Source organism: Belonocnema kinseyi, chromosome 10 (assembly GCF_010883055.1).
Source record: "Belonocnema kinseyi isolate 2016_QV_RU_SX_M_011 chromosome 10, B_treatae_v1, whole genome shotgun sequence".
Classification (NCBI taxonomy): domain Eukaryota; kingdom Metazoa; phylum Arthropoda; class Insecta; order Hymenoptera; family Cynipidae; genus Belonocnema; species Belonocnema kinseyi.
In genome coordinates, this window is record NC_046666.1 from 48,795,121 (window position 1) to 48,820,091 (window position 24,971).

The 24,971-nt window shown below is 28.3% G+C and overlaps 1 protein-coding gene across 2 annotated transcripts in view; it reads right to left on the reverse strand.

Annotated features, from left to right (window-relative positions):
• Window positions 1-24,971, reverse strand: part of LOC117181835 (homeotic protein ultrabithorax) — a 338,004-nt gene that overhangs the window by 177,032 nt on the left and 136,001 nt on the right. The window contains exon 2 of one of the 2 annotated variants that reach the window (XM_033374829.1): window positions 23,415-23,456. The exons of the other annotated variant lie outside the window; for it this stretch is intronic. Within the exon in view, the coding sequence (XP_033230720.1) occupies window positions 23,415-23,456 (42 nt within the window). The remainder of the gene's footprint in view (window positions 1-23,414; window positions 23,457-24,971) is intronic. 2 annotated transcript variants of the gene reach the window in all.

Here is a 24,971-nt window from a genome sequence, read left to right on the forward strand (position 1 = left end):
AGTCCCCCGAACCCCTTTCTCGCTAGGAAGCCAACAACCGTCGAGCTTTATGCTGTATACACTCCAGGGTATCAAGCTTCACACGCGAGTAATAATAAATGCTGAACCGTTCGCGGACTCGCAGGTTTATCGCAGTGACCGCCAATTTACGACGGTCCGAAACGGAAGGAGGATGAAAATAATGCTTAGGTATGCGCTAATCGCGCGCGCCGCCTTTGATTCGTTAAGCGCGAGCTTGAGCTTGCAGAGCCTCAGAAATGTTTCGGAGACATTGACCTCGGATTTAAATTGGCGATGCGAGGTTGGAATGCGCTGGAATTTAAGGGATTTTTTAGTTAGATTGTGTTTAATTTGAAGTTAATTTTTGTGGGAATGGCGGAAGAAATTATAAAAATTCTTTCGAAGAATGTGTTTTCAATGTATGGGAAAGAGTAAACATTGTAGATCTTCAAGAAAATTTTTACTACGTAATCATAATTTCGAAATTCTTTAACCCTTGTTGAATCCCCGGATCTTACACCCAGAAAATCAATCATGTTAATGCAAAAAAATTGTTGCTTTTAAATTTATTTGAAAGACTCAATGACAACAGTCGAACAGAATTTTCTAAAGAATCATCCATAAATTGCGCTAGATATACGTAAAATACTTAATTTTTCAAACAAATACTTGAGTTTTCAACTAAAAAAATAAGAGAATTAACTAAATTTTTAGAGAGATTATTTTCTAGAGTGATAATTTATATAGAATCAATTAAATCAAAGGAGTCTAAACCAGAAGTAAAATAAATTAATTCTTGACCAGAAAATAGGAATTTTTAACAAAATAGTTAAATTTTCAACCAAAGTGATGAATCTTTGATATAAGAAAAAAATTCTCGACGATAAATGTAATATTTGATATTTTCACCAAAAATTATTTTTATTTTCAATAAAAAAACAGTTAAATTAAACAATAAAATACGAACTTTCAACACATTCGTTGAATCCTCAACTAAAACATACTAATTTTTAAATCTAAACGAGGCATTTTCAACAAACGAGTAGAATTTTCAAGCGATGAAGATTTTTCAGTAACAAAAAAGAGTCATCAAAAATGTTGAATTTACAACCCAAAAAGGCGAATTTTTTTATCAAACTTTAAGCTTTTATACCACATAGTTGTTTCATTCCAAAAAGAGGAATTTTCACCCAAAATAAATAAATTTTTGTTTAAAATCATGAATATACAATAACCAGAAAATTAATTTTGAACCAAATAGTTGAATTTTTAACCAAAGAAATAAAATTTTATCAAAAAATACAAAGTTTTATCTAATGAGATTATTTTTATAACCAAGAACCAAAATTATAACAAAATACATACATTTTAACCAAATAGTTATTACTTTCTTTACCAAAAAATACGAATTTAAAAACAAATAGTTGAATTTTCAACTAAAATAGATAAATTTTTCAACTTGAAATAACAGAATAAGTTAATTTGAAGTAAAAAATATTTTTTGCCTAAATTAAATGAATTTTAAACAAAATAATCAAATTTTCATCCAATAAGATGGATTTTAAATCCAAAAGATTAAACTTCTTCCATAAAAAGACAATTTTTGAACCAAATAGTGAAATTTTTCATAAAAAAGAAAAAAGTTTAAATGAAAGTCGAATCCTCTACATAAAAAGTTAATTTTCAATCGAACAGTTGCATTTTTAGCAAAAAATATTAAATTCGTACAATAACCGATTAATTTTTAAACCAAAAAAGACAAATTTTAAACAAAATAGTTGAATTTTCAATCAGGCAAAATTTTTTTAGTTAACGAAGAAAAAAATTTCTTCCAAACTGTGGAATTTTGAAGCCAAAAAGACGATTTTTTTACAAAACAATGTAATTTTCCGCGAAAAATGACGCTTTTAAAAACATCAATTTGCAACTGAATAAAATGTATTTGTAACAAAATAGTTTAATTTTTAATCAGACAGATGAATTTTCGACCAATAAGATCAAATTTCTAGCAAAAAGATGAATTTTCAACCAAATAGTCAATTTTTTGACCAAAAAATACGAATTTTCAACTAAACTTTGTAATTTTTTACCAAAGAAATAAATTTTTAACTAAAATTATTGTATTAAAAAAAGGATCAATTTTCTAATCATCAATTTTCTAACCGAAAAGACATATTGTCAACAAAATTCACCAATTCTCGACTAAAAAAGATCAATTTTTAATCATAAATAGATTAGTTAAATTTCTGAATAAAAACGTTAATTTTCTACCAATTAAATTTATTTTTAACCAAGCTTTTAATTTTCAACCAAGCAGATTAATTTTCTAAAAAAAATTATTTTCAACTAAACAGTGAGATTTTAAACTAGAAAAGACGAATTTTTAACCAAATAGTTTTATCCTGAATCAAAACAGATTAATTATCAATCAGACAGTTTCATTCTTTAGCCAAAAAAGATTAAATTCCAAGTAAGACGAAACTTCAATAACCGAGCTGAATTTCCATGAAAAAAAAACGAATTTTCTACAAAACAGTTCAATTTTCAAACCAAAAATATGATTTTTCAACAAAAAAGTTAATTTTTAACCAAATAGTTGAACTTTGTACCAAAATACCTCAAGTTTTACCAAGATTTCCCAAACAATAAAATAATAAAATTATAAATTTGTAAGACTTCTTATTAAAAAATTGTATTCTTCTAATCTAATTCTCTAAGTTTATGAAATCTTAGTAAAATTTTGACCCATAAACTTTAACTTCAGGTTATCAAAAATTCCCTGACACTTTCAGGGTTTCCCTGACATTCCCTGATTTTCTCTGACTTTTTAGAATTCCCTGACCTGCAGAAACGCTGTTATAGTGTCGATTCTGTATTAAGTTTGCTTGAAAATACAAAATCTAAAATTAGAGAATTTGCGGAATTAATATGTTTAACAAGCCAGCGCGACCTAATTCATTTTAGGGCTTCAGCTGACAAACTATTTGCGAATAGAGGCTGACGTTTCTCAAATTAGCTACTGCGGGAAGGTATTCGCGCGAAAACGTAAAATGTCACGTTCGCGCAACCGCTTCGAATTAATTCGACGTCCATTCGCGTGCAAATGTCAATGCGATCATTGCAGTCCACATGACACGTTTCCGACAATTTTGGTCTTTCTCATAATAGATTGTTATTTCGAATCATTAATTAATTGAAAAACACTATTTTACATTTATAATTCCATTTATTTCAGGTGCTTTAAAAACTAATGAAAAAACTAAAAGAAATAGGGTGGGTAAAAAAAAAAAATTTTGGAAATCAGTAATGATCCTGATAAAGCGTAATTTTCTTTTGCAAAAATGTACAGATTTTTATTTGCAACTCAATCAGAAATTCTTAATGTTAAATAATTTTAAAACCTGCAAAAATGTACAGATAATTTTTTATAAATTAATTTTTTGAGCAAGAGATTTGTTTAGTGAGTATAAACAAATATAAGTGTAATTTCATCATTCGTTTCAAAGATCAGTGGCTTTAATTGTAATTGTTTTTTGAAAAGATTTATGTGCTTCTTTATGCTATTGAAAGAAGATTATCCAGTTAGCTCTTCTAGCCAATTATATACAAATTTGAACGCTGATATTGTGCATATCAAACTCACTAAATTGTCATTTTATTACATCCAAGGGTATGTGGATTTTTGAAACTTTCATTCAAAACCTAAAAATCAGTATAACGCTAACATAAACAAATATTAGATAACATTAAACAATATTATCTCCTATTTTAGTCCTATTTTATCAGTAATTTTTTGCATTAAAAATCCCATCAGCACTTGTAAAGATTTCGAAAACAAATTTTTATTCTTTAATTACTTTTGTTTCAAAAGTTATTTAGATCTTTCAAAATATTTAAAAAGGATTGAATGAAAATTTTCCGTACCTTCTATAAAAAAGCTGTGGGAAAACGAAACTAGCTTGGCAAAAAATTTAGACAGATTTTTTTACCATTAGAAAGCTTATTGAATTTAATGCTGATGGAGACCTCCTCAAGGTATTTTTAATAAATAAATAGCAAGATGAAATGTGAATAAGTTCGACCTATTTTTCGTTTTTCACACATTTTTTATTCTCAACTTCCACTCACTGTATGCTTCGGGCAAATAAAAAAAATGAAAAATGGCTAAATTGAAGTGTAAAATTTCCTTTTTAAAATGGGACCAAGAGCACAATAAAATATTCACAAGTTCTCGAATTATCAAAAAAATTATGGGAGCATGCCTAAGACGAAAAACCGTCAGTCAAGCAGAGTCGAGCAGTGGAAGACGAAAGACTGCAGCTTGACCGATTGAACACGCTTTCACATTTTTTATGATAATTTGAGAACCAATGAAAATTTTGACCGTTTCAGGGGGTCATTTTAAAGTGGAGATTTCAGACTTTATTCAGGATACTAAACAAAAATTTTATTCATTTCTCTGAAGAATGCAGAGAGTGGAAGTAGGGAGTAGAAAATTGGTCAAAAACAGAAAATAGCTTGGTCTTTCTCACACGATAGCTTGGCTCCTATGATTTAAAATTTCTTCAAGAAAGGCTCAATTTTAACCAGTAGTGTAGCTCTTCCCTGAAAATACAATTTTCCAAGTTAAAATTATTAGAATACCTTAAAATCCTAAAAAGGGAGAAAACCTCCTAATTATTTGGATTTGCAATCATTTTCTTAACAAACACTAAAAATATCTCTTGAAGAACTAACAACAGGCCTTTTAACAATGCAAAGGATCTCTGTAACCGGTACGCGGAATCGTTCCCTATTTCGTTTTATCGATCTAAGTTGGCTCGTCGGGGGGGGGGGGGGGGGGGGGGGGGGGGGGGGGGGGGGTAGCTCGCGTGCTTCGCCAGTAACGATATCAAAGCGGAATCTCCTGTCGCAGGGTGGACTCGCGCGAATGTGACTTCGCGTGCTGCCAAGACAGACAAAAAACTGAGAGATAAGGGCTGCCAACTCTCCGGCAATGATACATGCCCTGCTTGAAACGCGCAAACGAGTCTACTTCAAGACACTTCCCCTTTTCTTTCCTGATCACGTGTGATATCATCCTCACAACTTTGGAAAAAAGCTCAAATTCTTTCAAGAAATCCCTGTAAAAATATATCTGATTTCACTGATTAAGATGAAAAAAAGTATTTAGTAAAAAAAAATTGTTAAAGTATTTTTTTTAAACCGCCAACAACGGTAGTTCCATTTTTTAAATTAATTTTTTCGGAAAAAGAATTTTTCTCTCGATCTCTCAAGTAGCTTAATGGGAAAGCACCCGACTGGCAATCGGAAGTTCTGTGGTTCGATTCCCAGCGTAGCGAAAGCAGAAGATCTTTTTTCAGAAAAAATTATAGATTAAAAATCTGTTAAGCTTTTAAGAAATTCTGTTGTTCGCTGATGATAATGCAGTTTCCTTCGTAGTTCAGTTTTTACGCCAATTTGAATTTCCATATCAACTTTGAATTAAGCGACCCCAAAAACATTAATATAGCAAACTTGGCATTTTGGAATTTTGATCTAAAATTTGAAGTCAGCGGCCCTAGAAACCCTCTTTTACTAAGTTTCATGTAAATCCAATAGCTTCTTAAATTTTTGCCTCTTTTGGGGGTCTCCTGGTCCACTGTGTCAATAAAACTCGAGAGCTCATATTAAGCTCATGACGTGATTTCAATATGATTTACCGTTAATAACCCCTCTGAAGCACACTTAAAAATTTTTGATGATTTTTACCTACATTTTTGGGGGGAAAGTTTCATATTTTTAGTTGAAAATAAGTTTTGCAAACAATTGGGGAAATTTTCCTAACATAAATTGGATAAATTCCAGAATAATGAGGAAATATTCTCTAAAATTACAGAGATTGAGTGATTCTCATAAAATTTAGGACATTTTTATCATTAACTTTACGATTTTTTCCCCAAAAAGTTAGACCTTTTTAAAAAGTTAGGAACTTATCTAAACTGGTAATCTCTATATGATATATGGGAAATTTGTTTAATTCTAAGGAATTCTCCCAAAAAAGTGAAAAAAATTATGAGATATTTTCTATCAGAAGGAAAAATTAAGTTATAATTTTTTGGAATATAAGATATTTCCGTGTTTTTGACTTTTTAAAATTGTACCGCTAAACACATTTATAAAAATCATATAATGAAAATATTAATAACTAATAATAATATGATTTTTAAAGTTTCTTAGTTTTACATTTTTAACTGCAACTTTTAAATACAATTATACAAATTTTGCAAATTAAATAAATTCCAGAAAAAATTAGGACATATTCCCAAAACATTAAGAAATAAAGTGATTCCCATAAAATTTAGTGAATTTATTTGCGATTTTCTCCAAAAACCAGGGATTTTTTCAGAGTATTATGGAAAACTTTGTTCAATTTTCAGGAATTTTCACAAAAATTGAAAAAACTACAGATAAGATAAAAAAAAAGTTGCCTTGGAAAGCTTATTTATTTAGGATCAATTTAACAGATATTTCCAATTTTTATTATTATTCAAATTTATCGTGAAATACATTGATAAAATTAATGAATAAAAAGAGTACTAATTAATAATTATTCGATTTTTTGGTATCTCCGAATTTTTTCAATTCCACGCACATGTAATTTATCTAAAAAGCTTAATAACTTACAACAAATAAATATTGTTTCTTAAATTACGCTTCTTCAAATTTTTAACTTTCAACATAAATTACTGGTTTTGTTTTTCGACTAAATTAGTGGAAATTGTTCGGAAATTTTGTTGGTGAAATTTTCAAAATTTAAAAGATATTTTATGTTAAATATTTTTAGATGTTTATTCTACAATCATTATGACAAAAATAACACAAAAGTAAACATTTTTTGTAATATATTATTGGAAAAACTCTCCCCAAAATACCCCTCTCCCCCTCATATCAAGAAAGTATTCCGTAACATTTTTTGTAATTTTCTTAAAATAGTTGGGTAAATTTTCCTAATTTTTAGCATTTAAGTAAATATTTTCCAAAATGTTTTGGGGAAACTATTAAGAAATATTTTCCAACATACAATGACAAAATATTTTTTTTAATTTTTGGGAAAACTTCCAAATAATGATGTGGAATATTTCCTAACAATTGGAAACATTCACCTGTCTTAAGAAATATAATCACAAATTATTTGTTAATTTTCTAGAAGTTAGCTGAGTAAATTTTCCACATTTTTAGGAAATATTCCTCAAAATATTGTGGTGAAATATTCCCGAAAATATCTTAAGGAAATTTGTTCGACATTTTGTTGGTAAAATTTACGAACTTTTGTATAATTATTTTGCTTCCATTACAAAATTAAAGTTCCTCTACCTTAACCTCAAAATATTTTAGGGAAATTTTCAATTAAATATCTCAGGGAATATTTATTAAAATTTCAGGAACTTTTTCCCAAATATTTTAGGGAACATTTCCGAATATAGATGAGGAATATTTCAAGAAGAAAAAAATGGTAAAATTCACCTAACTGTCATAAGAAGTATTCTCCGCCATTATTTGGTAATTTTCTCTAGATTATTTGGAGACAATTCCTCAAATTTTATGAAATAATTCCCAAAACATCAGAAGGAATATTTTTGGGGGAAATTCTCAAGTGTTTTGATCTTTCACAATTAAATTGTCCTTAATGAATTTATTTTATTGTTTAACATTATTTATTTGAAAAATAGGAAAAAGACTTTGAATTTGAAAGCTGCTTGTGCATCCGAAATTTATATATCTATATATGTTTGGGAGGTATTTGTAGAGCGAATAGCGTTGCTGGGTGTAATTAAATCATGCCGACGGTTTTGCAATTAAACTCGATTATTTGCTCGTCGCTACCCACCCCCCGCCTCACGCCAATTTTACTCTTTCAACCCCTGCCGCTACCCTTCGACGCCGACTTACCCCCGCAATATCTTTTGCACGGTAATATTGCCGCTCGAATGAACGCCGGGGTGATTCGTAAAAGTTGACTCCGGACAGGTCTAATTACAAGAGGACAGATAACTAATTAAAAGCTCTGGTCATATAACGATAAATCGACGAGGATGCTTATTTCCGTCGGAGAAAAACTAGCACTGACAAATGATGTGCACTTCATGATAATGTATCGCACCTCATGAAAAAATTCGCTTCAATAAAAATTAATCTTACTTATTGTGAGTTCCCCCTTTTTAATTTAACCAATTGTTTTAAAGTTTCACCATTTTATTGAAAAGTCTTTTTGAATTATAAAATTATGTTTTAGCTAAAAATTTTACTATTTCATTTCTTTGTTAACATTTTTTTTATTTCAACATTCAACTTATTTGGTGAAAATTTTTATTTTTTGTATCAGGAAATTAATCGCCTTGATAAAGAAAAATCAATGATACTTATTGTGAGTACTATTTTTTTAATACAGTTAATTAATATTCATTTTGGTCTGCGCAGAAATTACGTAAAGTTTTTTTCCTGCAACTTTGAGCCACTTATCCCACTTTCTTATGTTTCGTAATTTGACACCCCCCCCCCCCCATCTTAAAGGGTTATACCAAAAATAAGGTAGATGATTTGGGGGAGGAGAATTTTGGCAAAATTATACTATTTCTTACGAATTAACAAAGCACTTCAACTTTCAACCAAGTAGCGCATTAAAAAAAATTATATGGAATAACAAAAAACATAATTGTTGATATTTTAACTAGAAGCAGATTTTAATTTGTAATACAAAAAAAGTTGAATTGAACCAAAAATACGAGTTTTCCAGGAAATGGTTGAATCCTCAAACAAAAGAAATTAATTATCAACCAAATAGTTGAGTTATTAACCAAAAAATATGAAATTTCTACTAGAGGAAATGAATTTTAAAATCAAAAGTTTTTTGAGTCAATAAATAAAATAAATTAAATTCAAAATGCTATATTTTCGAACCAAAAAGACGAGTTTTCTACAAAATCGTTAAATTTTCAATCAAATAATTTACATTTCAACGAAAAATATGAATTTTTAACCAAAAAGAATAATTTTCTAATAAAAAAGACGAATTATCAACAAACAGTTGAATTTTCGAAAAAGAAGATTTATTTTCTACCGAAATAGAGGAATTTTCAATAAATTATATACATTTTTAACTAAGTGGCTGATTTTTTAAACTAAAAAAGATCAATTTTTTACCAAAAATGAAATAGTTTAATATTAATTTTAAAAATTCGATTTCAATAAAAAGAATTTTTTTACAAAATAATTGAATCCTCTGCCTAATTTTTTCATTTTCAAGATACAAAGACGAATTTTCTACAAAACAGTTGAATTTGAAGTAAAAGTTATTTTGCAACCAAATAGTTAAATCAGTCAAAAGGATTATTTTTTAACAAAACTTGCAAATTAAAAAAAAATAGTTCAGATTTTAATCAAATCGATTAATATTTAACTAAACTTATGAATTTCAACCCAAAAAATGCATTTTTTTAAAAATTAGTTCCACTTTCAACCAAAAAATTTTTAATTTCAATCAAAAAATATTAATTTTCAACAAACATTTAAAAACTTTCTATTTCAAGCGACGTGATTTTTTTTTAATTTAACAAAAAATATATTTTGTATCAAAAAGACTAATTTCGAACAAAATACGTCAATTTTCAACCTATGTATTAGTTTTATAACAAAAAATGTGAATTCGATCAGAATATCTCAATTTTCAATTAAAAAGTATGGCTTTAACAAAATTGTTGAATTTTTAAAAAAATAAGTCAATTTTAAACCAAATAGTTAAATTTTAAACCGAAGAAAATTACTTAGTTTCACCAAAAACGATGAATTTTTAACAAAATATATAAATTTTCAACCAAATATTCAATTTTCAGTTTAAAAAACTAATTAAAAAATAACGAATTTTCAACAAAATATGTAGTTAAATTTTTAACCAAAACAATGATTTTTATATAAAGAAGTATTTAAATTTTCGTCAAAATAATTAAGTTTTCTACAAACCAGATGAATTTTCAAATGGGAAATATGCATTTTTAACAAAAAAGTTTATTATTCAAACGAAAAAGTTAAATTTTCTAAAAAAGAAGATGAATATTGAAAAAAATGATTTAATTTTCAACACAATAATTTAAAGCAACATCAATTGAATTTTCTTTTTGGGTTCTAGTAATTTAGTTCGCTATGAAGCCTCCGACAAATATATAAGAATTCTGATCATTCATAGACTAAAGAATAACAGTTTAAATAAACATTTCAATTAATTTTCAGTATTTAAAAAATATTAGGTTAGTAAACTGGAATTTTGGCTTAGAAAATAAAATGAATTTTCAATTTCACACTTCATGATTTCAGACACACTTTTAAATTCGAAAATTGTGTACGGCTTAGAGAAGAAGATACTATGATACATTTTTTTTAATTTTTGAACTTTAGATTTAGTATTTTTAGATCGGATTAACGAAAAAATTTTCCGAAAAAAATAATATCGTTTAAAAAATATTCTTAACTGTCTTTTCAGAAAATAATTCTTGGTAATCATATATTTTATTTCGCGTAGAAGTAATGTTTGCTTTATTGCTTCTATAAATGAAACAAAATATTTCATTTGGGGTAAACTAGAGTTTTAGAATAGATTATTAAATTTTGATTCACTCTTATTTTTCTGATTATTAGAGCAAAATTGACAAAAACATTTACAAAGATTGCCAAGTATGCGTGATAAATGCTAGTTTCAGACTTCCGTCGCGTGTGGTGGCTTTGATTATATGTTCGGTACTTTCCGGCACATTCACATACACAATTCCCTAAATTATTTACTCAAATTTTGCAGAGATAACCTGCCCGAAATAAATTTCAATTGTCTCTCTAATTAACCGACTATATTTAGAATAATTAACATTTTACACTTAGTTTATGGACCATTTCCTAGGGAAAAAAGAATCACTTTAGATTCTCAAGTAACTCCAAAGTGACTGTAAAGTGTTTCTAAAGTTCAGAACAACTTTCAGATTATTCTTTAATTATTAGAGTAGAGAATTCATAATTTTTAAATTTTAACCAGTCTTAAATTGAATCTCATATTTATCATTTGTAAAATCTTCATTATAAATTGTTGCATAATGTTTAGGTAGGAATTAAAAGATTATATGTTCAGTACTTTTCGGGACATTCACATAACTTTTGCAGAAACAACTTACCCAAAGAAAATTTCAACTGTCTCTCTAATTAAACAACTCTATTCAGAATAATTAACTTTTTAAACCTAGTGTAATTGACAATTTTCGAGAAAAAAAGGAATCACTTTAGAATCTAAATCTAAAGTAACTCCAAAGTGATTCTAAAATGTTTATAAAGTTCAGAACCACTTGCAGATGATTCTTGAATTACTAGAGTACAAAATTCATAATTTTTTAATAGCCTCAAGTTGAATCTCATATTTATCAGTTTTACAATCTTCATTATATATTTTTGCATAATTTTAATGTAGGAATTAAACATAAATATTTTCCAATTTCCAGATTGCAAATAAACTTACCGCTTCTCACCATGGGCTAAAAATAGACTTAACCATGATTAAATTTAGTCTCTTTAATAACAGATTCTATTTTCATCATAATTGCTTTCCATCCGAAAAGTTTTGATGTCTTGATCCGACGAAAATTTGATGAAACAATCTGGCAAAATTATACGAATCTTAGAAGCTGCCTCAGGTTTAGGAACTTAATAACCGTTATCTCAGAGCCACCATATAATTTTGCTCGGGAACCGCTGCACTGATTTGCAACAGATCTGTTTTGACAAGTACGGTTTCAGGTAAAGCTTTGGTTTACCTTGTTTAGCAATAGCGGTCGATGCGGCTAATAAAGTAATTTACGCAGCAGAACTCCACCAAGGTGATTTAGCACCCAATGCAAATGCACTCAAACAGCACCACTAAAACCTTCACCCACTGATTACAAAAATCACAGAAAAAAGCAATGAAAAACTGCAGGAATGACAATTCTGAAATTGTTTAATCGAATTTTAGCAGCGTTCGGAAACTTGCAACCGATCGAGTTTCCAGCAAGCGACTGACGACTCGTTCCAAGCTTCCTCAATATTTTTTTTTTTTTTTTAGAAAGTGCGAAGCTGTAAAGATACTTGTAAAAAGAATCTCATAAAAAAAGAGATCCTGGGTGTTGATCCTAAAACTTTCTCCTGAATAGAAACGTTTTTTTGTGAAGAGACCCAGTCTACCCCTAATGGTCAGAGTAACTTTCACCTTTTGAGTCCTATCCTAATGAAGGAAATTGCGTCTTTGAGAGATTTAGAGTTTTAGGCATTTAGGTTTGCAGTTCTGTTCAAAAGACCCTAAAAAAGAAAGTTGCGAAAATTCGGAAATGAAACTCGGCCGACCATAAAAAAGTAAAAGCCGGTCCCTTTTGTGGGAGCGCGTAAAACTCGACGGAAGAAGAGCCGTCGGAAGGCTCATAAAAAGTTCGAGGTATCTCCTACATTTCCGCTTCTCGCTACCTGCGGGATGTACCTGTACGATGTAGTTTAAGGCGAAAAATATTCATTGCTCTCAGAAGACATTTTCTGCTTTAATTGCTCACTTTAAAATTTATTTTAAAATCTCGAGCCGGATTTTATTTATTTATGATTGGTTGCTGGGAATAATCTTGATTTATGTTCCACTTGGAATGAGTCTCGAAACTGGATTTTTAAATTAAAGAAGCTTTTTTAATTTTTAGGTAAAGAAGTTTCATTACCATAACAAAAACATTTTAATAAATAAGCAAGTTATGTTATTTTTATATTTAATACTGTCTTTAATGAATTGAAACAACATATTTACTTGGATCTATTGAATGAATTCCTCATTTTGAGTAAAAAATTAATTACTTTAGCAGAATTTTAAAATCTTTTGTTAAAAATGTAGCTATTTCATTTTTAATTTTAAAAAATGTATTTAAACATTGATGTATTTAATGTATCAATGCATTAATATGTATTTGATTTTAAATTGATATTTTTTAATAGAAAATTAATCTTATTGATTAAAAATAATCTTCTTGATTAAAAACTCACCTTTTGATAGAAAATTCAACTATTCACTAGCATTTTTAACCCTTTTGTTAAAAATTAATTTTTTCAGCAAGATCCATCATTCAAGTTGAAAATTCATCTACTTGGTTGAAAATTGAAGTATTTTGTTGACAATTCGTCGTTTTTTGGTTAAGAATTATTTTTTGTAACTAAAATGTAACTATTCCCTCTTTGGTTGAAAACTTGTCTTTTTTGGTTCAAAAATTATTTTTGTAATAAAAATTTAACTATTCCATTTTTCCCGATTAAAAAATATAATTTTTTTAGTAGAAAATTAATCTTCTTGATTAAAAAATTACCTTTTTGGTTGAAATTTTAAGTATGTCGTATAATGTTGAACTCTTTTGTTTAAAATTAATTTTATTCCGCAAACTTCATAATTTAGGTTAGAAATTCATTTCTTTGATTGAAAATTGAAATATTTTGTACAAAATCCGTCTTTTTTGTTAAAAATTAATTGTTTAAACTCAGAATGTATCTATTTCATCTTTGGTTGCAAATTTATATTTTTCGTAGAAAATTCATGTATTTGATTGAAAATTCAATTTTTTTAAACTTATCTTTTTGGTTGAGAATTCATCCCTTTTGTTAAAAGTTGCAACTTTTTGATTAAAAATGTAACTAATTGGTTGAAAGTTAAACCATTTGTTTGGAAACTGGTATTTTTAGATTAAAATAATTTTATTAGTGAAAATTTAACTATTTCATTTTTTATTAACACTTTTTCCTAATTTCAGATTCAACTGTTCGGTAGAAAATTGATCTTTTTAATTAGAAAATTAATCGCCTTGATTAAAAAATCCCTCTGGTGGTTGAAAATTACACTGTTTGTTATAATAATAAACTATTTTGTTGAAAATTATTTTTTTTGTGAAATATTTATCATTTGAGTTGAAAATTCATTTCTCTGGTTGGAAATTAAATTATTTTCTTAAAAAAACATCTTCTTTGGTTAAGAATTAATTTTTTCAACTCAAAACAAATTGGTTGAAAATTCACTTATTTGTTAAAAAGTCACTTATTTTTAAAACTGCAATTATTTAGTTAAGAATCAAACAATCTAAGTGAAAAATTATATATTTGGCAGAAAAAAATGTTTTTCTTGAAAAATAAAATATAGAATTGAAAATTAAACTATTTGGTTAAAAATTTATTTTTTTGTGGTTGAAGATTCAACTACTTTGATAGTAAAATTTCGATTATTTTTTTAAAGGTTAAATATTTAGTAGGACAATAACTTCTTGGTTAAAAAATCATAGTTTGTTAAAAAATTCTTATATTTTATTATTTGTTTTAGATTTAATTTTCTTACCTGAAAATTAACCTATTCCATTTTTTGTTGAAGATGTATCTTTAATAAGTTGACAATTCAACTATTTGGTAAAAAATTCATATATTTTGAAGAAAATCCTTTTTTTGTTTTCAAAATGGTCTTGTTGAAAATCCATCATTTAGTTGAGGTTTCAACTATTTTGTGAAAATTTCGTTTTTTTTTTGTTGAATTCAACTGGTTGAAAGTTCATATTTTCTTGGTTCAATTCAAATGGTTAAAAGTTAATGTTTTTGTTAAATATTAGCTTTTTTAAATGAAAACAATTGTTTCATGAAAAATAATCTTTTTTAGTTCCAAATTCAACTATTTGTTTGAAAATTCGTCTTTTTGAATAAAAAAATTAATCTTCTATTTTGTAAATTCATCTATTTGGTTAAAAATAAATTTTTGTGTTGAAAATTCCACCATTTTTTTAAAATTCCAATATTATTTTAAAACGTTAACTATTTGCTCAAAAACTGAATTTTTTGTTCAAAAAATCAAAGTTTCGAATTAAAAATTCAACTGTTTTGTAGATATTTTGTCTTTGGCTTTAAAGTTAACAATTATTTTTCTAATTTCTGTATTTTGATCGAACAGGAAGCTTCATGGTAACTATTCCATTTTTTTGAAAAACTTATCTGTTAAAATTTAAGAAATTTAAATTAGATTCAAAATCAAGTTTAAAATCCTATTTGACGTCCAATATTCAAGTTAATGTATAGAATTCCTGAAAATAAAACCAACAATCAAACGATCAAATTTTGACAACCAACATCAAATATTCCAATTTTAATTTGAAAAAAGACCTTCTTAAAAAAAATTTCTGAAAGAGAAGGAAATTTGTGGACAAATAATTTTTTAAGATTTTTTTAAAGAGGATCTTTTTTCAAAATACAATAGGAACTTTTATAGTCACCTCCAAATTTGGTCGTTGGATTTTTGGTTTTATTTTCAGGAATTCTATACATTGACTTATTTGCCTCAGTTGAAAATTCAACTAATGGTTTGAAAATTCACTTATTATTGTTAAAATTCCATTTTTTGGTAGAAAATTGATCTTCGAGTTATATTTTTAACCAATTTTATAAAAGATCGTTATTTTTCTGGTGTTGGTTGATCATAAATTAAGAAATTCAAAGTCACGTACGAAACCCGTTTCCGCGCAAATTCTATTCTTATCCTTGTTTCTCTCACTGAGAATTTTCCAATGCTCTGTCTCTCTCAGAGCAGAGAGAGCAAAACGGAGGATGCGACAATATCCGGCGCCCCGGCGTCCGACAACTGATAACGCCGTGGGATGTTTATGTGTGCGTTTATAATACGTCTGGGGTTATGCTCAACCCCTTCGATCCATTGAGATTGCTCTATACACAATGATACAAATTATATATTTTTCTAGGAATGATTACCAATAATTAAAATATTATCAATGTTATTATTATTTTTAAAAAAACTCCTTAAAAATTATAGAAACTAAAACGAAAATCTATCATTTATCAAAATTTAGTTGAATTCAATTATCTGTTAAGAAAAAAAATCGAATAACTAAGCGCCCATAAAATTTGACTGCAGTTTTAGTCAATTTTTATCATAAATTAGTTATTCATTTAAAAAATCAGTGCTTTTAATAATTATCAATCAAATCAAAATCTTAGTAGAATATTTATTTTTATATCAAAATCCTTTATTAGGTATCAAAAATATGATTTTATGTGTTTAAAGAAAATGAAATCATTTTAATGGCATCAATAAATAAATCCGTGTAGAGTAAAAAAACCTATACTTATTTTTGTTACTGAATATTTCTAGCAGTTCTTGGAATTGTTTAACTAATGTTCACACGAATTTTTTATTAAATGGTATTTTTAGTAAAAATGTTGTAATTTGTTTTACAAAATTCTTTTTAATTTCTTCATTTTCCTGATATATTATTTTAAAATTATTAATGAGTTATTTATCAAGAATACCAAAAGTGTACTTATTTTAATAATTATCAATGAAACCAAAAATTAATCAAAACTTTAGTCGAGTAGAGTTCTTTTTATTTCCAAAAATTTTATTAAAACTATAAAGTAAAATAAAGTGCATTTTTAGGGTTTCCAGAATACGATTTTAAGTATTTTTTATTTTATTTTTTTTAATTTTACATTAGTGTTGTTTCACTAATGCTCATACGATGATTTTTTTTTATAAAATGATGATAACTGATTTTGACCGATTTTAAAATTGATAAAATTACATCAATTGTTAACTAAACATTTTTAACAATGTATTTGAAGTTAGTCTAAATTTTATTTGATTATTCTTTGTATATATTTTTTCTCTAAGATATTTGAACTCAATTTGATTTTTAATCTAAAAAAATAGCATGTTTCAAACAAGAATGCAGTATTTCACAAAAGTTAGATTTAACCAATCACTTGCATTTTAAACGAAATAGATAAATTTTCAGTTGAGAAAATACATTTTTAACAGACAACAAATACCCAAAGTTTTTTCCGATATTTCTTGACAATTTTCTCTTTTTCCCTGTCTAATAATTTTAAAATAATTCAAAAATGTAAAGTCCGCAATTCCAATGATTTAAAATATGCAATCAAGTTTGCCTTTCCAAAATTTACTATTTTTAACGGTTATTTATAGTTCTTTTATAGAAATTTATCGAATTTTGGGAAAGAAGGCTAAAAATTAAAACAAATTTATTTCAACTAGAGAATTACGAAACTATAACTATATAGTATGATTTTGGATCGAAATTTAGAAAATAGCGTTTAAAATTAAATAATTAAAGATTAAAAACTTTTAAATTTGAATAATTTTAAATTTAAAGCGATTAAATTTTGACAGAGAATTCGAAAATTTTATATTGAAAAATAAATTAAATCTTTCAAAGTTAAAGCTTCTGAAATTATATTATAATTTATTATAAGTTAACATTAGGGCTGACTAGAACAAATATTTTTAATGAAAAAATGAATTTACTTATTTAAAAAAAGCTTTCAAAATAAATAGTGATTTTAAATAGGAAACGTTTAAGACGAAAAATTATCTACCAAAGAGCGTTAAAACTTAAAAGAATACGAACTTCATTTAAAACTGCAACAAATTTTATTCCCCAAGAATTGTGATATTACAACTTTTTTATTCTCAAACCCTTTAAAATTTCAATTATTTGAAATGAATTTAAAACGCTTAAGGCTTAATAATTTAAAAACTGCTCATTATACTTTCCAAAATTCAACGAATTCAATCTTAATTGATAAATTAAAACATGAAATGTAAAAAATAGAAATTTAGCGTGTAAAACTTCAAAAAACCTAAAATTGTAACCCTTTAAAATCACCAAAATCATTAAATTATTGATGTATCAATTTCAGATAGTTTGATTTTGATATTTTTTATTTTAAACTTAATTTTTTTATATCGAATCTTCCTTTAGAATTATTATTCATGATAGGAATTTTCGAATAAAATATTTTTCAATTTGAATTGATTAATTTGTTTAAATCTTTAACTAAAAATCGGACAGTTTGAATATCTGACATTCAAAATTAGCAATTGAAATGAAGAAAACCAAACAATATTACTATGATACAATTTTATTTTTTCAAATTGTACAATTTTAAGCTTTTTAATTCGAAATTGCTTTATATATATTTAAATCTAAAATTATTAAATTTAAAACTGACTAATAAGGATTTTAATATAATATTTTGAAATATTTTATAGCGAAATTTAACCAAACATCCAAAAATTAATCTAAAGATTAATTTAAGAAAAAACTTTAGTTTCAAGGCCTCAAAGAATAAACTGTTTTAGAATCTTAAATTCAAAACTACTAATTTCAAATTAAAATAATGGAAATTTGAAAGACAATAAATATATTATTTATAAGTAGCATATCATGTAGTGCCAAGTGACATTTAAAACGACTGGATCAATTTTTTTTCTAAAAGATGTGATTTTGTCAAATAAAAACTCACGGTCATTTTCACCATCCCAAATTACAGAATTTTAAATATTGCAAAAAATATTATGGACCTTTACAGTTTAATTATTCTAAACACTTTGACAATTATATACTTTCTATTTGGGAACTTTCAAGAATTACAAAATGCGCGAATTATGAAATAGGGGTTCGCCCGGTGCAAGTTACTCCCGATTCTCCCGGATGGGGGGCCACCCCGTTTCAGTCATCTTCATGAGACTAAAACTATCATTTTTCTCAATATTGACTTAGCAATAAAAAAAGAAAGTCGCTTAAAAAATATAATCCCTTATAGTGGACTTCAGGGGAGGATTGTGGGAAGGGTCATCCAGAGGCTATTAGGGGTGGAAAACCAAGCTCTATGGTTTTCGAATTCCGGACGAATCCTCGATTCATGCCCAATCCCCCGAGAAAAATTGATATACACTAATACTCTTATGAGTCCAGTTCTAACTTATAACTCCAGTAATACCCAAGTATACCTAATAACTTGGGGAAAAGAATGACATCCCATATCGAAATCCAGTGAACATTATAACCGAGGGTAGAACATCAACCATCAAAGGTCTGGCAGTGAAATAATAATTTGGCCATGTCCTCCACGCCCAGTATTGTGTACACACATACTTAGCCTCTTAGGTTGCCCAGCGTCTTGTGTGTTTTGGCATTTTCTATGTAGGTACTCCAATGATATATCGAGAAATATATTTACGAGCGAGAGACGAGCGAGTGCGGGCGACGTGGCTGGGGCTCCAAGATAGCGAGATACGAATATAGAGGCCGGGGAAGTCGGTTTTCGGATGAAACTCGAGGGATGAAGGGGGTTGTTCGTTCGCTCGACGTCCCCGCAGACGTCCAACTGATCTACGACTCCCTCGCGCATACCAGAGCGCATAACTTTTATCTTACCTCTACGAGATCTTGGCGAGAGAGACACCAAAAAGGAGAGAAGAAGAGGGCAACATAGAAGAAGAGGGTAAAATAGAATAAAGAGAGGGAGAGAATGAGAGAGGGGGAAAAAGGGGGAAGAGGATCCGGCACGATATTACCCGCTGCCTCCAAACATTCTGAACGCCCGGGCTTTCGTGCCGGGGGCCATAGAAAATGTCCGCCCCTTTCCTCGTGAGAGGGTGTGCAAGTGGTTAACGCAGCCATTTCACGCCTCGAGAAGCATCCAGCTTCCTCGAGCCTTACCTCATCCGAATTCTAACCAAATCCACTTTTCGGCCGAGAGGATCCAAGATCCGAGGAATGAACACGGGATTTCTATTTACTGTGTAATGGTGTAATGGGAAAGAGAGGAGTGTCTCTGGGAAGGTGTGTGGAACTAGGCTGCCCCCGGGCACCCTTATCGGAGGCTTGAAGACTCTTCCGGCTTCGGCGGAAGTTACCTGGATTGCGTGATGAGTCATTCCATTTCAGGAAGATAGATTGTTAGAAATATTCGGAAAATTCCGACACATTTAGAATCCTAAATTAAAAATACTATTTTAAAAAAGTAACTGAAATTTGTAAAATAAGGCCGCTAAGAACTAAATTCAGTAACTTTTCTAGCAAATTTAATCAATTTTGAATGACATTCAGAAATGGTATTTGAAAATTCCAAAAAGTTTTCTAAAATTCCTAAATGGTAACAGAAAATTAGTTATTGTGACCGAAAGAAGTGCGCAGTTAGCAATTCCGCACTCCTCGCTGAGCGAATTATTTTTAAATAATATAGTTGCAAGATACTGGGACCATCTGCTTCATAAATGAACTTCTAAAGTAAGGTGCATCAGGACCGCAGGGGACTCGAAGAAGTTGCGTAAAATAATAATTAATTATGGAAGAAAAATGGAAGCTAGCCAAATTTTTTTTAGCGATGACACTATTTTACTACTATTTCGAAAAAAAAATTACACTAAAGACACTACTTTCCCAGATTGTCCGCTAATACCACTATTTCTTTACTTCTTCTTTAAACATATTTTTGAAACTCTTCGTTAATTGGCTACAATGATATATCCGCAATCTCAACGAATCAGAACATCCCGGAAAATCGTCTTAATGGCTAATTGGAAATATGGGGGTGAGGGGGGGTAATTTAACCAAGAATATATTTTAATTTTAATTAAAAATAAGTTGACTGGAACCTGAAACAACAAATTTACAATAAAATAGTAGAATCCTCCACTAGAACAGATTAATTTTCAACCAAAAAGTTGTATTTTTAACCAAAATATGAGGTTTCTAGAAAAAAAATTGAATTTTTGACCAAATAGTTCAATTTTCTACCAAAAAGCTGAGTTTTCAAGACTCAAGATTAAGTTTCTACCAAAAAGATGTATTCTTAACAAAATACATAATTTTTTGACCAAATAATGGAATTTTTCAGCAAGAAGATTAATTGTCTATCAGAAAAGAGGATTCTTTTAATGAAATATATAACATTTTAACCAAAGAGTTGAATTTTCAAGCAAAAAGATTAATTTTCTATCAAAGATATAAATTTTCAACAAGTTGCACACAGTTTTAAACTAAATGGTTTGAATAATGAATGTGATGCTTAACTAAATAATCAAACTTTCAACATATGAACTAAGAAATATCAAGTTTTAAATAAAAATAGAGTTTTAGAATTTTTATTATTTTCGAATTAATTATCAATAAAATAGTTGAATTTTCAAACCGATAATATGAATTTTCAACAAGTAACTTAATTTTCGACAAAAAAGTGAATTTATAATTAAACAGTTGAATTCTCAACAAATTGTACAATTTTCAGTTTAAAATTTTCATTTTTAACAACAAAAAAACGGATTGTCAAATACAATACAAAAAAGCAAATATTCAATAAAAACCGAAAATTGTCCACCAAATAGTTACATTTTCTACCACAGTTTGTTGAATTTTCTACCCGAAAATAGGAGTTTTCAAAACAAAAAGATGAATGATCAACAAAATAGTAAAAATTTCAACTAAAATTATGAATCTTCAACAAAAAAAGGAACTTTCAAGAAAATAATTCAACTTATAACCAAAAAGTTGAGTTTTCAACCTAAAAATATGAATTTTTAGGAAAAAATATGAATTAAAAAAAAAAAGTAATAGTTGGTACTTTAAAAAAATACATTATTTTAAAATAAATAAAGAGCTGTATTTGACTAAATACGACAAACAAATTTTTAACAAACCACTTCAAATCTCCAATAAAAGAGATTAATTTTCAACCAAATATTCCTATTCCTAAATAAAAAATTAATTTTCCACTAAAAAGGAAAATTTTTAACAAAATAATACATTTTCAACCAAATGGTTGAATTTACCACCAAATTGCTGTATTTTTGAACGTAAAAAGTGAAATTACTTGAAATCAAAAATAGTATATGCTTTTGAGAACTTTACATTTAAAGTAGTAGAATTCGAAATATTAAGTACAACAAAAATATTTAAAATTCCAATGTTTCAAATTTTGAATGAAGTTTTCGAGTTTTCATATAATATTTCATTATTTTCAACATTTTCAATTAGATTATTTTTATTTACAATTTCAAATATTTTTTATCTAATTTGTCTAAAATACTTTAGAAGCTTTTTTTGAAAATAACTTTTAATTTGGAACTGCAGATAAGACGCATTAATTGTGAAATCACGTTAATTATTAGAGTTGTTCAAACAATTATATTTTCATTCGAACCCTCACAAAAAAGATTCTTTAAATCATGTATAAAATTTATTTTATTCTAAGAAATATATTTATTGGCTCTTTATCAAAGAAAAGTTTCTTTAATACAAAGAATTTTTTTATTTAAATAAATTTCTTTGTTTAAAACATTTTTTTGTCCCCATCAAATTTTTTTTTATTTAGAAATTGAGAAAAAATGAAACTAAAATTTCTTAAATGCAATATCTACGAAGGATACAAAAAAGTAAATAAATATTTTAAAGTAATAAATCAAAAAAATTCTCATTGACTTAGCATAATATCTCAATCCTAATAAGTGAACTAACAAAATTACAGAAGTAAATTCCGCGCCAGAAGGAAGTGGGCTGATTAAAAAGTGACGTCATAGTTCGGTACTACTCCGGCGGGAAATTTAAATTTCAAAATATCTTCTCGCTTTCAAAGCTAGAGTAGCATATATTAAAAAAATATTTCTTATTAATATTACATTTTGAACTGAACTTCAGTTGTCAGCAAAAAAACATGTTCTAATCTTCAGCCACTTTCACCCCAAAAACTAAACCAATTTCCTAATTTTTCACAGACTCCCTTGGAAATTGTGAAAGGGGGACAGAACAGAGCGTCATGCTGTTGGTGGGTTCGAATCCAGCCCACGGGAAGCTGGCCTGCGCGGTGGCACTTTTCCTCCATAAATCTCGTCTCCCGCCCTCCATTTTTAGATCAGCCGAAAGTGAAGTATCGATCAGAATTCGCCTGAAATTACAGTCCGTGAGCGATTCTCCATTGCCTGTACCAAGTGGTTATATCAACCATACGTCGTGTGCCATACGAAAGGGGGCGGCAACCACAGCACGACTGTCCTCCACCCACCCCAATTTCACCCCCGAGAGCCAATATTTATCGATCACCCCCGAAGGTATCAGAGGGAAAAAAGCCCCTGGAAAAAAAGCACTGACTTTAGCCCTGAACTATGGTCTTACAGCTGTTAGCTTTTTCCTCCACTACCTTCTCCTCCTCTTTCAATGGTCCCCAGCCCAACCCCTCGTCTCACATAAAAATTCACCCTACGAATTTTGATTCTTGGAAGTTTCTCTTATTTCTACCCCCACCCCTGTCTTCTTTTAAACCCCCTAGTCATCTCATCCTCACGAACAGCCGGCCACGAATCCGGAATTCGACGGATTTGCGTGGACCATCTGCACTGTCCACGCGAAGAGCCACGACCCTATAAATTTGTATTCAACTCGGGTCAGGGGATTAAACTTATATTAAACGATTTCGCCGATATCGTGCCACCGACGGATTACGGGAGTTCGACAAAGAGATATTTCAAGGTTTATTTGCAATAAAGCACTACTCACCTTGCAACCATGTCCAATGTGGCTTAGCAATATCTTCCTTACCTGAAAAATAGAGAGCCATATATTAGGATTTTAGAATGTGAATTGCAGTTTGAAGGTACTTTTACTTTATGAAAAGAGTATAAGAAAGTTTTCAGGGGATCGTTTTTTACATTTTTTAAATTAAACTTTGCCTGAAAAAAGATCTACTCACTTCGCTCGACTGAGAATCGAACCACAGAACTTCCGATTGCGAGTCGGTTGCTTTCCCATTAAGCTATTAGAGAGAAGGAAAGAATAATCTTTTTTCAAAAATAGGCGCTATCTCAAGCCAGGTGTTATATTTATGATACGAGTAATTTCAAAGGAATCTGTATTGTCATCAGAGGCAGTTACTAACGATCAATGTAAATAGAATTCCACAATCTGTGAAGATAGAAATCAAACTATCGATCAAGTTAACTCTTCCAATAACATAAAAATACTTCACCTCATTTCTGACTAGATGGATAATAAATTTGAAAAAATGTTTAAATTCAACTTTGCTGCAAAAAGATCTACTCACTTCGCTCAACTGGGAATCGAAACACAGAACTTTCGATTCCCGGTCGGATACTTTCCCATTAAGCAATTAGTGTAATTAGAGAGATGAAAAGAAGAATCTTTTTTCATAAATACAATAATAATAATAATTTCTGAAAAAAGCTTTTTCTTTCGATCTCTCTAATAGCTTAATTGTATTTCTGAAAAAAAAAATTCTTCTTCCGATCTCTCTAATAGCTATAATGGGAATACACCCGACCAGCAATCGGAAGTTCGATTTAAGTGGAGTTATGAGTAGATCTTTTTTCAGAAAAAATGTAATTAAACTTTTTTTTAATTTTTAATTTATATTTGTAGGGTAAAACGTTTTATTTATATTAAAAACATTATAATAATGAAAATTGCTTAAAAATTAGATTTAATGGAGGTCAATTAAAAAAAAAGATATCAAATTACCCAAAAAAAGCAATTATTGGTAATTTTTGAAGCTGGAAAAGGGAGGATAGAACTTGACCATTCCCTTTTCCAGCTAGAAAAACTATCTTTCTAAATAAAATATATATTATAATTTTAATGTTAATTGCAGCAGTTTTTAATTTTTACTGCTATAATATTTCAAATTAATTAACCATAAAATATCATAATAAATCAACAATCAGTGAAATTTATTAAAGTTCTTCAAATCTATGAATATTTTAAATTAATAGAATCTTTGATCAATTCAAACTTCTTGCTATTTTTTTCGTTCTAAAATTCGATTTAAAAAATGTATAAAATAATTTTTTCTTTTAATTTCTTTTATTGCGGTGTAAATGTTTTCAGTGAATATACGTCGCAATAAAAATTGCTTTGCAGGATATTTGAAAAATTATTTAACTACAGTATTTTCTGATAACTTAATATTTTTACTACAATGTGATTTTGGGAAAATTTTACTTCCACAAAAAGAATTTATAATGATAAGAGAACATTCAGTAAATTTTAATATAGAAAAAGCAAAATAAAATAAGAATATAAAAACTTAATTTGTATTTC